The sequence below is a fragment of the Ambystoma mexicanum genome, chromosome 12, assembly GCF_040938575.1.
Source record: "Ambystoma mexicanum isolate Mex_15411 chromosome 12, UKY_AmexF1_1, whole genome shotgun sequence".
NCBI lineage: Eukaryota > Metazoa > Chordata > Amphibia > Caudata > Ambystomatidae > Ambystoma > Ambystoma mexicanum.
The window spans coordinates 286,774,157-286,788,541 of record NC_090936.1 but is presented as its reverse complement, the minus strand read 5'-3'; the positions used below and the strand labels follow the sequence as shown (position 1 = coordinate 286,788,541).

Here is a 14,385-nt window from a genome sequence, read left to right as displayed (position 1 = left end):
AACACCTAGATTTGACTTTCCTAAAAAGAGGGGGAAAGGCCTAGTTTCAACACAAACAGTATTGCAAAAACACCTAGATTCCACTTTGCTAAAATAGCAAAAAGGCCCAGTTTCAACACAAACTTTAATGCAAGAACGGAACATCGATTTACCTATAGCGATGGGAGAGATGGCCAAGCAATGCAATACAATTCACTGAGATGGTTATGAGTGGTGCAATAAATAATAGAGTAATTAGAGTGGTGGGGACAGTTTAATGGGGTGCAGTGATTGCTGCCCCCTCACCCACCGCACTAGCAGTCATTGTGGCATGTTGACAGGTGCAGGCTTCTTGCTTCCCTGGCTGACACCAGCAGATTCCATCAGGAGCTGCTTCTGTGGGAGTTGCCCTTCGCCTTGGGATCCCTCTCCGAAGGGGGCTGTAAGGGGCAGTGGGGCTGCCCTATTGGAATTGCATATGAAGGTAAAGTGCACAATCAGAGTCGCAGGCGACCCAGAGGTGGAAGGGAAAACAGGAAGAGGGGACAAATGAAAAATTGAAGCGTGATGCAGCCGGCACCAGATAAACAATTTATTTATTTATTTATTTATTTATTTGTTTGTTTATTCACATTTGTAGAGCGCGCATCAGCCCTTAGGCATTGTGGCACTTGTTACATAGGTGAGCATAGCTTAGTTACAGTAGCAGCATATGTACATTATGATCAAACAATTTTTGGATTATATACATATTTTTTACAGTATACCATAATGACGAATAGGAGAGTGGAGGAGGGTGTGATGTTGGTGTTTAGACATGAGGATAGATGTAGATGTAGATAGGTGTAGATATGAGGGGTGCAATTTAGTTGAAGAGTACTGTTTTCAAGTTTTCTGGAAGGCAGGGAGCGAGGTTTCAGCTGGGAGAGCGGTAGGGAGTGAGTTCCAGAGCTTAGATGCTATGTACGGGAAGCCTAGCCCTCCTGCTTTAGCCCTGCTGATGTGTGGGATGATGAGTTGGTTGGTGTAGCGTGTTCTAGTGGGTCTGGCTGGGATGGTTCTGTTGAGGGTTTCTGATAGATAGGAGGGTGCTGTATAGTTGATGCATTTGTGTGCTGTAGTGAGAATTTTTAAATTGATGCGGTCTTTGACTGGAAGCCAATGGACAGACTGTCTGACTTGTGAGGTGTGGTCTCTTCTTGGGATGCTGAGTACTGCTCTAAGCGCTTTGATTTGGGTGATTTGGGGTCTGTTTCGGTTTTTAGTGGAGGTGCCTGCTAAGAGGGCATTGCAATAATCCAGCTTGGCACCAATGGTAGCTCTAGCTATTGAAAGGCAGTTGGACTTAGTTAGGAACAGTTTCATGGCATTGATGAGTATGGTGCTAAGGGAAGACGCAGAAGCTATAGCATTAACTTGCTTATTCATGGAAAGCGCGGTATCAATGTAAACCCCTAGAGTTTTGACAGCAGTGAGGACAGGGATCATGGCGTTGTCGATGTTAAAATTGGAGTAGAGGCTGTCTAGTTTGTTTAGAGTGTTTTTTTACCCCAGGATGAGGATCTCCGTCTTATCTCCATTAAGGCATAGACAGTTATCCGCCATCCAAGCCTGGATGGTGGCGTACATTTGGCTAAGAGTGACCGCAACTTGCTCGTATGAGCCTGTTAGTGGAAGGAGGACTTGGGTGTCATCCGCATAGTTAGTATATGCGATCCCAAGTGAATCCAGCTTATCAAAAAGAGACTTACAAGAGATTGTAAAGCGTGGGCGCACCACAGTGAATGGTGGTAGGTGCTGCATTTGCTATATTTGAGAAAACTTTCATTGCTCTTCCTTCTAGGAAGGAGGAGATCCAAGAAGTCACCTGATTGGAGAATTGCGCTGCTTGAGTGAGGTGAGTGGTGAGGGTATTATGGTCGACCAAATCGAACGCTGCCAATAAGTCTAAGCGGAGGAGAAGAGCTGGCTTTCCTCTGTCTAGGATTTGAGTCATTTTATTTTTTAGATCTAGTAGGGCAGTTTCAGTGCCGTGCCCTTTGCGGAATCCTGACTGTCTTTTTGCTAGGACATGATTATTCTCCAAATGAAGTTGGATCTGATTGTGGGCGGCTTTGTCCAGTATTTTAAGATGAAATGGGACTGTAGTTATGGGCCGGTAGTTGTTAGGCTGGGTCGGATCTAGTGTAGGCTTTTTCAGAAGAGGTTGCACCCAAGCCTCTTTAAGGGTGGCAGGGACGATGCCTGTTGCAAATGAAGAGTTAATGAAGGCCGTGAGAATAGGTGCAAGGGCGTTTGCACACTCCTTTATGATCTTGGGAGGGCAGATGTCCCCCTTGCAAAGCGATGGTTTGAGGTGTTTGAGAATGTCAATAACGTCAGTTTCTGTGACATCCTTAAAGGAGAATGTGGGTAGGTGTTGTATTTTATGATCAGGTGGAGTCTGTGTAGGTCTTTTTTTGTTTTTGGAGTGCTTTGAAGTGTGCTTGTTTGTTTGTTTGTTTTTTTGTTTATTTTATTTATATCGCACACCTGACCCAGAGGTAATTGGGCGCTATAGGATAGTAGTGGTTACAAGGCATAGAATAGACAGTTATATGCATGAATACAGTTTGAACATTCAAGGTAAAGTTACAAATAGAATAGACAGATATAGGCATGAATACAGTTTGAACATTCAAGGTAAAGTTACAATGGTACACATATACATAGTAAACATTATACATATTATACATTGGGTCATAGCAGAAGTATGTGCCGATCACCTAAACGTTAGTGGTATCAAGAGCTGTTGTTTTATGTTTTATTTAGTATCCAAGTGATAGCATGGCTTCTGAAATTGTTAAAGGTTTGAATGGTTTGAATATTCTGAGGGAGAGTGTTCCAAAGCTGGGCGGCTAATACTGGGAAGCTAGAACCTCCGGGCTATTTAGATTGTATCTGGGCACCACCAGACAAGGAATGTTGGATGATCTGGTGATTCTGTTGGATACCTTCCATGTGAACTTATCTGTAAGGTGGGGGGGCTTGGTGGTTAAGCGCTTTGTGAGTGAGGCAGATAGTTTTTAGGGCAATTTTGTCCTGTATAGAGAGCCACCTGTGGTGCTTTCTAGTTTCTTATATATGCTCTCTTTTGGGAATATTCAGGGCGGCTCTGAGCACATTATTTTGCATGATCTGTAGTTTATTTAAGATGGTTTAGTTTGTTCCTAGATAAAGACTGTTGCAATAATCCAATTTGGATTGTATGAGCGCTCTCGCTAGAGTAAGGCAGCTAGTGGGGGATAGTAAAGGACTACAGGCTCTGATCAACTTGCCGGTGTAGGCAGTGGCCGATGAGGTCATGTTAATCTGCTTAGTTAGGTTAGACTGGGCATCGAGGTAGAAACCTAAAGTTTTTACATGTTTGGCAATGGGTATACTGTTTCCATCGATGACGATATTTGTGTAGTGAGGACTTAGTTTGAGAAGGTTGTTAGATGATCCGACTAGGAGTAATTCAGTCTTATCATCATTCAGGCAGAGGCCATGTGTGGCCATCCATGCCTGAATGATGATGTAGACTTTGTTGATCCATGCAACGTCTATATTATAGGTTCCTGAGAGGGGTAGGAGTATCTGGGTGTCATCCGCATAATTTGTGTAGGTGACACCAAGACGGTCCAATTTGTCAAATAGTGGCTTTGTAAAAATGTTGTACAAAGTGGGTGAGACGCAGAATCCTTGAGGATTCCTCAAAAGCCGCAGAGAGGTCGAGTAGAAGTAGGATGGCCATCTTTCCTTTGTCATTCAGTTCATCGATCTGGCTTTTGAGGTCGACAAGTGCGGTTTCTGTTCCATGCTGAGGTCTGAAGCCAAATTGACGGGTGCCGAGTAATTTGTGAGCTTCAATATAATCTTGTATTTGCAAGTAGGCTATCCTGTCCAAAATTTTCAATAGAAAGGGGACTGTCATAATTGGTCTATAGTTACTGGGTATAGCCGGATCAAAAGTCTGTTTTTTTTAATAGTGGTAGAAACCAGGACTGTTTGACGTTACTTGGGACGGAATTATTAGAGAAGGAGGAGTTTACAAGTTTAGTAATGAAAGGGGCAAGATCTCTAGCTGCATCTTTTATTTATTTTTATTTATTTATTTTTACATTTGTATAGCGCACTACAGCCCAAAGGCATTGAGGCGCTTTTAGGCAAGTGTACATTGTAAGATTACTGTTGCAGTCTGTATTAGCTTAGTTGGGCTGGGCAACTGTCGCCCTTGCAGTTAGATGGTTTAAGAGACGCGATGATTTTGTGGACTTCAGGAATGGTGACTTTTTTTAATGTGAAACCTGAGTTAATGTGAGGGGTAGGGGTAGGAGCTGGTGTAGTTACTGTTAGTTGGGATCTTTTGTCAGCTATTTTGGTCTGCAGTCCTTTGATTTTATTGGAGAGGGCATTTTGAATGCTGGTACACCAGGCTTTATCCTTAGTGCATGTATCTGGCGGTGGGTTGGGGTTCTCTAGTTCTTTTAGAATGTTGACTAATTCTTCAGTACTGGAGCTGGCTTGGGCTATTCTGTCATTATAGGTTTCTTTTTTGGCTTGGATTATCTTATTTTTGTAAATGGCAGTGATAGTGGCCAGGTTAGTTTTGTTTTCAGGTGTAAGGGATGATTTCCAACGTGATTCCCATTTTCTTTTTTCAGTGCGGAGTGTTTTTAGCTCTGGAGTGAACCACGAGTTAAGATGGGCTATTGGTTTGCTTTTACGTAGTTTTAGCGGGGCAATATCATCAATGGCTTTAGTCATGGTCTCATTGTAGATGTTAGAGTGTTAGGATAAATGGTGTCCGCTAGGGCATTGAGTAGGGGGGCTACCAAAGGAACTAGAGCATCTGCTGTGATGTTACGTTTATTCCTTGTGAGGCAGGGGGGAGCAATAATGGGCTTTTTCTTTTCCAAGTTGTCGATATGCAATTCAAAGGTGATAAGGTGGTGGTCTGACCATACTAGTGGAGTAGGATCTAGTGGGGGTGATGGTGCAATTTAGAACCGCAACCCAGTCAAGTATCCTTCCTTTTTCGTGTACGGGTTTGGTGCTAATTTGAGTATAGCCTTGTTCTAGTAGTGCAGAGGCTAGAGAGATGGCGTGTGGGTTGCTGGTGTCCTTATAACCGAGGTTGAAATCTCCTAAGATGATATTTTGCGCTGTGAGTTTGGTGGTGTCAGCTGCTAGGGTTGTGATATCTTCTTCAAAGGACCCCGGAGGTCCTGGAGGCCTGTAAATGATATGTAGTGTGATAGTGCTGTTGGGTGAGGTTTGGAACTTAACTGAGAGGAGTTCACATGTTGCCAATGGCGTAGGGGTGGCTAGTCTTATGTTGAGAGTGCAAAGATAATGGCTATTCCTCCTCCGCGAGCCGTGGGTCTGTCTGCACAGAGAATGGAGTAATTATCTGGGACAGCTAGGGCAATAGAAGGGCCTGCTGCCTCATGCAGCGAGGTTTCTGTCATTACACGGAATTTAAGGTTATTGTTCACAATCATGTCGGCAATCTCAGTTGCATGTGCTACCAATGACCTGACATTCAGCAATGCTCCCTTAGTGGGCTGTGATTGTAGGTCCTTTGTTGGTGGACTGGGGCTAATGTCCCTTAGGTTGTTCACAGGGGCTGTGCACCTTTTCTTTTGGCGCCTGCGATTATTGTCAGTGGATCCTGGGCGAACTGCGCGTATGATTTTATGGGAATATTCTAGTGCTGAGTGCCTGCTGGACGGTAGTCTGCTGGTTAGTCTCTCGTTACGCTTAGAGATGTCAAGAGGGGAGGCGGTTGAGGCTATAGGCACAGGGGGCAACTTATCAAGTGTAGTGCACATAGTGGAGGCTGGATGTAGTTTGGTTGTGGTTAGTGTGGGAAACAGGGGTAGTGTGGGAAGGAAAGGTGTAGGGCAAGGGATAGGGTAGTGACGGGGACATCTCAGTCTGCCTAACCCTTCATCAAGCTTAATGTAATGACCTCTGGTGCAAGGGGTGTCAGATGGTATAATGCAGAATGGGAACATAGTTAAAGTTAGCAGTGCCTGCATTCTGTTATGATAATGGGCAACTTTAGAGTGAGCTTGCTGATACTGGGTAGTTTACAAGGCACAAATATACTGCAACCTAGAATCGAAATTTAGCAGGTAGGGCTAAATAGATAATCAACATACAGTCAGCTGTTAACATTGATAGCAGTTGGGCGCTAATCACAAATATAGTGCTGGGTTAGACTAGGCTAAAATGCATGGAGTAGGTGCAAAATCGGCTGAGGCTTAATGAACATTAGTTTGGGCTAATACAAAAGCCTAAACAGAGCACACCTAAATGCAACTTTAGCATTTGGAGCCAGAGTGGCGCTAATTCAAATGAGCACACCTAGATTCAACTTTAGCAATTCAAATGAGCACACCTAGATTCAACTTTAGCATTGGGAGCCAGAGTGGCGCTAATTCAAATGAGCACACCTAGATTCAACTTTAGCATTGGGAGCAAGAGTGGCGCTAATTCAAATGAGCACACCTAGATTCAACTTTAGCAATTCAAATTGCTTGGATTTTATTTTGGAGGAGGTCTATTTTAATAAGCATAGCTACATGGATACTTGTGCACCATGCTTCGTCCCTTAATGACTTTGTCTGTACTGGTGGGGGGGCTGTGAGTTCCTTAAATATGGTGAACAGTTCTTTGGTTTGTGAGTTTGCATTAGATATTCAGAGATTATATGAATTGGACTTTTTTATATGTCAAAGCAGCCAGTTTAAAGCTGTCTCTATTGTCGTCACATGGGCTAGATTGCCACCTTTGAGAGCAAGCTGTTTGTTTGCACGTAGTGTTAGTAGCTCATCTGTGAACCATGAGTTTGCCTGAAACGACTTTTTTTCTTTCTTGCATTCTAGGGGAGCTACGGCATTTACTGCATTAGAGACGGTGTCTCTAAAGATATTGGCTAGGATGACAGGGTCTTGTGCGAAGGGCGGTGCTAGGCATGGGATGTTCAGGAGTGGCCAGGTATTATCAGCTGTGAGTTTTTTGGAACTTCTAACTAGCGTGGTAGGGGCAGCCTTGGTGGTTTTGTTGCTGGGAGCTGTGGGGATAGTAAATTGAATACAGTTGTGATCTGTCCATGGAAAAGCATCATTGGACGTGATAGAGGAGTTACAGTTGTGGTCCACAATCCAGTCGAGAGTGTGACCTTTGGTGTGGGTTGGGCTAAGAATTTTTGGGGTGAAACCTAGGTTTGAGAGATCCTTGGTAAGTGTGTTGGCGGCTTTGTCATTGGAGTCATTGAAGCCTAAATTTAGGTCACCTATGAGCAGCGTTTTTGTGGATTTTTTGAAGTTGTCGCTTAGTATGTGGGTGAGGTGTCCCTGGAAATCTGCAATGGATCCTGGTGGCCGGTAAAGAAGGTGGATATTGATGGTGTTATCCGGTGAGAGGGATAGTTTCACTGATAATAAGTCTGTGCTACCCTCTCATGGATGGGGTGTGGACCTTATTGATGGGGTATCTTTGTAGATTAAGACTAACCCCCTCCTATTTTTCCAATCCTATCCTTTCTGAGAATGTTGTTTCCTGGTGGCAGAGCTAGGGTTATAGCGGGATCCGATGCATCGTTTAGCCATATTTCAGTGAAGCCTAGAATGTCTAGGTCTTGACTGAGTATGAGATTATTTCCAATGCATGGGTGGTGAAAGAGCGGACATTGAGGAGAGCACATTTGAGGTCCGCGGCTTGTGCATTGTTGACTGGTTGCATTTTGGTTAGGCCAGCTTTGGGCAGTAGATTAGAGGGCATGGTCTGAGAGGATAAATGCTGAGAGCGCTGGGGCTGTGTGGATTTATCTTTGTGCGTAAATGGCATGGGTAAGTGCTTGGGGTGTTTGAGCGATGTACGGCAACCGAGTCTGGAGTTCCTGTGAGTGGTGGTTGTGGGGAGAGAGAGAATGCGTCGGCTGAGTGTGAGTTCAGAGTCTTTGATGTCTAGTGAGACAGTTGGGGGTGAGTGTGGGGGCATGTGCTGGTATCATGGTAGTGTGTAAAGTGTCAGCTAGGTCTGTGCTGTATTCAGTAAGAGTAGTGGGGTAGGGTAATGGTTTATGCGTGTGAGCATAGTGGGTGTTGATGGGTGGTAGGTAGAAGGTATGGAAGAGTGCTAATCATGTGAGGAGTTTGTGGAGTATGCAGAGGCAAGTAGTGTGCCGTTTAGGGAGAGCTTTTCTCTTCATGGTGTGGGTTGTTATGGTGGTAATGTGTCGTAGGATAGTGTTGCATCAGAAGTGAGTAGGCAGTTAATTCAAAGGTAATAGTATTTCACAGGCGCTTAATTGGTGCGTTGATCAGTATTTGGCAATGGCGTTCCGTTGATAACGCACGACAAATCACGCTTTACCAAGCAATCTGAGAGATATCAGGTGAGACAATATACATATTTTGAAGCAGTTGAAACGACTCAGTAATTACTAATAATGGAGAGAACACGTGAGTATGCTGGTATGGCTGTGTCAGCAGCGAGCATACCTTCAGTAAAGTCAATGAAGTTAATTAAGATGGCATGGGGGTTTTCCAATGCACTGATCCTTACTTAGAGGCCGTCCAAGTAGGCATGTGCAACTGGTTGTCTTTAGAGTATGCAGAGCTACCTTTCGTTCGTGAGTGGGAATATGGCCTAGGCTCAGTAAGCGTATGCCTTACGACCGTGGAGGGCGAGAAGGGAACTTAGAGTTTAGAATCATCAGGTGGTCCTGCGGTGGGAGGTCATTTAGGCGCTGGGTCTGTTATGTGGGTGATGCAGCGTCTCTGGCACACTGGTCCCACAGGCCACGACAGGCTCAGGATAGGAGCCTTTTGCGGTGCCTTCTGCGCGGGTCGGCTGCCCCTGCCAGTTCATCGAGGTTGGTTATGACGGTGCTGGAGGGAGCCCAATCAGCTGCAGGCAGCTGTGGCTCGTCAGGAAGTCACAGCCAAGTGTTAAAAGGCAGCGGCCATCTTTGAACCCTTGTGGTTCGATAGCAATTAAAATTATAGTAATAGCTGCGGGCAATAAAGTCAGCTGCAGATAAAGACAGAAAAATGACTTAGAGGTATGTGGAGCCCATGGCCTTAGCTCATTCTATATTTCTAGCTTTTAGCCTGCATTGTGTCACTCCTGCGCACGCTGTATTGTGGAGCGCTTGCTCACACGGCGGCAAGAGAGAAGTAACAGGCTCAGGACAGGAGCCAATGCTGCACTGAGTGACAGCAAGCCTAGATATTCAACAGGCCTCGGGCAAACAGCATTCACACTAACTCATAATGCAGGCCAAACTCAAAGCAATGGAACGAGCATGTAATGTTAACTCAGCGCAGCTGCTGGAACAAGTGCAACAGGAGCATCGGCAAAGGGGTAGACCCACAGTCCGATGCCTCACCAGTGCATCCCGATCAATCGACAGCAGTGAGGGCTGGTAGGGAGGATATCAGGAAGGGACAACCAATGGGCTCACAAGCCGGAGGGCGGCTTTACCCAACGTTCAGCTTTAATTAACAAAGCAGGCCAAACACAAAGAAATGCTCAAGATGGAACAAACATGTAATGTTAACACAGCAATAACACTAAATTATAATGCAGGCCAAACACAAAGCAATGCTCAAGATGGAACGAGCATGTAATTTTAACTCAACACAGCTGCTGGAACAAGTGCAGGATTCCCTTGGGGATAGGCCTCTTATGATTCTCCAAACTCTCTGAGAGCCCTACCCTGGATAATGCCAAATATTCACTCAGATGACACCTGAAGCATACGCAGAACTCCTAATCCTGGTAACAGAGATTACGTAAAGGACCAGACATAGTAAGAACAAGGCTTTGAGCTCATCTCCTGATGGTACCCAACCTCTCCCAGCACCCTATCCATCTCAGTATCTCTCATCTAATATATCATCTCTTTATGCCTCGATTCTCATTAAGACCATTTTCATTCTGAACTGTGCTCCTGATACACTAGCTTGTTACACTCAATTATTGTGATATTGCACAGTCTCTTTAGTCTTTTGTTTCGAAACATACCTGGATACTGTGTGCATGATAATAGACATGATAACAGACACTCTGCTTCCGAGTGCTGCTGCTTATTCATAGTTAGAGCTCTTATAGCATTAATAATACCCCACTTTGTTCAAGCATATATTCTACTCACTGCTGAGATTGCCATCATGCCATCACGTAGAATGATATCAGTAGGCTCATGAAGCTTGTGTTACACATGCACTGCTTCATTCTGCAATTGACTGTCCGATGTTCAGCCATAACTTTATTTTGCGTACCAGATCACGATATGCTACCACCTGATATTAGTCATGTCACAGTTTCAAGAACTACTACACTCTATCACATGCAATTTCACACCATGCCACTCAACATACACTCAACCGATCATACACAACAGTTTCTCGTGGCATGCTCACATCTCCAGACCAAACAACCCATCTTTTTTTCTCCTGCCATATTATTTTTTAACTCTGTTAGCTTAATGAACAAGCTTATTCATGCAACTGATGTATCAATCATCTAAGATCAAAGTTCCCTTCTCCTTTAGATAACTACAACTTAAAATTCTGCCATGGCAATTTACAGAATATGATATGTTACACTCTTTCGCAGTTATACATTTTCTTTTTCCACATCCAAATTAAATACTTTGGATTAGGAATTTAGCCATTGTTTTACCTAATTTTCCAAGTGACACAACTTTGATTGGAGTTGTAAAAAATCTGGTTTCTCCACATGTTTCATATTCTGAGGGATGTAGATATTTTTCAAAATCAAAGTATTGACCCAATGCCTTTCCTGGTGCTTGTACAAGGCGATCTGCAAGAACTTGCACCTCTCCATATACTTCCAAAATCTCCGGCCATTCTATCTTCGAGCTAGGGATGATGGAAGTTGTAATTCAGAATATCATAGAAGACCAAAGGTTGCATATCCATGTTCTAGTTCTTATCCCTTTGACTCTCTTTGCCATTTGGTGAATAATGAGATCAGATAAAATGGTGAAAGTTGATCGGTCCAGTTTACCTATATAGATGATATATGTTCTTAGTTCAGTTTTTAAATGTTTTATTGTTTCTGCATGTCATTGAATTAGATGTTCCCTTCTAGGCTACATTGTATAATTTCATGCATTTATAGGTGGCCAATAAACAGACTGTATTGGGATCTCAAGCAATGTTCTTGTTCTGCCTTCCCGATGGGCTGTAAAATACAATTTTGTTGGGTAAAAACAGTACAACCACCTTTGTAGTCCAAATAATTCAATACTGTAACTTTTTGATCCAAGTTTTAAATTTTTCCAAAGAAGATCTAGATGCAGCTCTGCCACTAATGAAGTTCTTTCTTTCTCTTTCATTGCAGTCTATTGGAGTAAACCTGACCAAATGCAATGAGCCTCTCATTCTGTGGCAATGACAGCAACTCTTCGTACAATGTCAACAACGGAGTCTTGAAGAATTTTTGCTTCTTGGATGCCCTAAACTTAGTACCTCATGTTTTTCTTTTATTCATCACATTTCCCATTTTGTTTATTGGTAAGTACATGCATGTTATTTGTTTACATTTTTTAGAAATGATTTTCTTTTTTTATGTTGCTGATATGAAGTTTTCGCAAATGAAAGGCAATAAAACCGTTGAAACAGATATATCATAAATTCACATTTCTTTTGGCATAAGTACTACAGAAAGTTAACGTGAAGTATACTTTCACTTTTTGTGGCAGAATTTTTTTGTGGATTTTGTTACTATGGACTGCCTAGATGAGGCACATTTTTTCACAAATGTTTCATCAAGATATTTTCAACTGCATATTTTCATTTACTAGTCAAAAAGCAGTTTGACATTGCAAATCTCATTGGTCATTGAAAGTTTGTTTTTGTTAACCCTAGCAGTCTAAAACAGTTGAAAGTATATCTTAAACCAAAAGCAGAATGCAGAGGTGGGCTCAAGACTGAACAGGAAGAAGGGTCCACACCAAGAAAAGAAACTAAGGTGGATAAGGAGCAAGGGAATGACAGAACCCAAGGTTGGAGCACCATGGCACACATAGTTGGAGGCAAAGGAGGGATCCCCCAAGCACATATCAAGGTTGCATAAGAGTGACAATGAAGAGGGCACAGGCAAGGGAAGTTAAGTGAGGTGCAATGAGCACAGGAAGGCAAGTTAGGTCTGGTAAATACAAGTCAGTACACAGAGGATCAAACATTAGCAATGTCCGTAGGCAGGCAGGATCGTTCAGGCAAAGGGAAGTTGGTACATAGAGCAACTAACACAACCAACACCTATAGGAAAGTTGCGTAGGTTAGTGAAAGCCATATCAGTGCACAGGAGGATAAACAATAAAATGTCTGTACATCGGCAGGGTTTTCAGTGAAAGTCGAGTTGACACACTAAAATGACAGGACACAATTCTGACACCCAATGCAGCTCACTTTAACCGCTGTCGTGTGTAGAGAAGTGGTCAACTGAAAGTTTGAGCAGCAGGGCTGTGAGCACTGACCCAGTGATGTGACACTTACTATACTTTGGTCTGTATCGATGAGGGGGTCTGTGCTAACATCTGATGGGAGTTATAGTCCTTCTAGTGCCCCGGTGATTGGTGAAACAACAGTGGGGTCTCCCAGGAGTTCGCATGGGAAAGTGGCAGTTGGGTAGCAGGATTCTTACAAAACTATGGTTCTCTACACAACATGGATATTTGGTAGCCTCAGGACTGACAATTCATGGGTTGTTCTGAAAGGTTATATCAAATTTCTCTAGCTGTTCTGAAGATCAGGCTCTGCATTTCATTGAACACCTTTTGTTTTGGTTGAAGGGAAAGAGAATATCAGTTGAATGGTGATAAACATGTGATCTGACCAGAATTTGAAGGTATATGTTTATATGCTCAATTTAACTTTTGATGAGAAAATGAAACCAAACATATTTCTAACCTTGTGAGTGGGATCCAATGAATAAAGCCTAACATACACAAACAGTCAGAGCTCTTGGGTGAGGTTTAACCTGCTGCAATCTGTATCTTACAATGAATCGCTTGTAGAGTTATCATCAAATCCCACTATTCCTCTGCCACTCTTCAAGAAAGGTTAATCTTACGGCAGTGTGGCCATGTTTTGGTTTGTGGTGTATTTGACTGCGATCTCTTCAAAGCAGGTGTGGAGGTAAGTGTTGATAGTGGTGCATGTAAGTTCTTCTGGGTAAATAAGTGCAACAACTCCCCCGCCAAAAGTACTTTAAAGCTTGATGGTAGCATGATGTCTAACAATGTAGTATAGCTGTTGTTGAACCAAATCTCGGGTAACTCTACACACCTAATTTATGTTATTCTATCTTCCGACCACAATAAGTGTGCTAAAACATGCCACAAAAGTATTAGTACCATATCCTCAAGTTCACAGAGTGGGCAAGAGTTTATCTACCCTTTTCGGCCACTTGATGACCTGATGACCTCACAAGAAGTGCATCCCACAGTCTTTCACAAGGATGTGGATGGAATGAGAATCTCCTCGGCACATAAGCTTCAAATAGAAATAACTTCAACATCTTACAGAAGCAGATAAAGGTGAACCCCTTGGTGAGCCTTTTGTGATGCTCTTGCCATCCCTGACTGTTTAGCAGAAAAAACGGCCATCAGTTCTCTCCGGATTCCCAGAACATAATGCATCAAAGCACCATTACCTCGGCTTCTATAGGGGCTAGCGACTCAGCAGATGGCTCTTCTTAGCAGTACGACTTCTACATGATTTCCTTGTACATTGTACATCACACATTCTTAAGCAAACGTACCCACACTAATGCCAGTCAACATGTTTCCATTTTCTGTTATAATGTGAACTTTTCCAGACAGTTCTGCATCGACTGTTAAAATATCTGTTTGGAAAATACCATATACTACAAAAACCCTCAGCCAAGACATGCCGACCCCGCCTGATGTCTTGAGGTGAGGATATGCTTATTAGAAAATGGACAGCACTCCAACCCACAATTAGAACAGTGTACACATTAAATGCCCACCTAAATTAAAGCCAGAAAACCTTCGACAATAATGCACCCAAAATGTGTAATTGTTGGTGTATATTTGGCTTGTCTATGATCTCACTATAAAATGGATTACATATTTCAAGTAAGTGATACATACAGGAAGTTGCACTGGTGGTATGGGTGCGCAGGGACAAGGGGCAATGGGAACATGTTGGTGGTGGTACAAAGAACATAACAATGCATTGGAACAAATATTACACGTCACTTCAGGACTCCAACGTTAAGTCATGCTGCATAGAATCAAAGTGAGTGATCAGAGTACCGGTGCTGCGTGAGAGGACAGGTGGAGAGTGGCAAATACTGGGGCGAGCTGTGCCTGAT

General features: G+C 43.2%; 1 protein-coding gene across 4 annotated transcripts in view; it reads left to right on the top strand.

The window, feature by feature from the left end:
• Positions 1-14,385, top strand: part of ABCC9 (ATP binding cassette subfamily C member 9) — a 1,387,936-nt gene that overhangs the window by 132,071 nt on the left and 1,241,480 nt on the right. For all 4 annotated transcript variants that reach the window (XM_069628445.1, XM_069628446.1, XM_069628447.1 and 1 more), the window contains exon 2: positions 11,386-11,558. In XM_069628445.1, coding sequence (XP_069484546.1) covers positions 11,414-11,558 — 145 coding nt within the window. In that variant the 5' untranslated portion in view covers positions 11,386-11,413. The remainder of the gene's footprint in view (positions 1-11,385; positions 11,559-14,385) is intronic.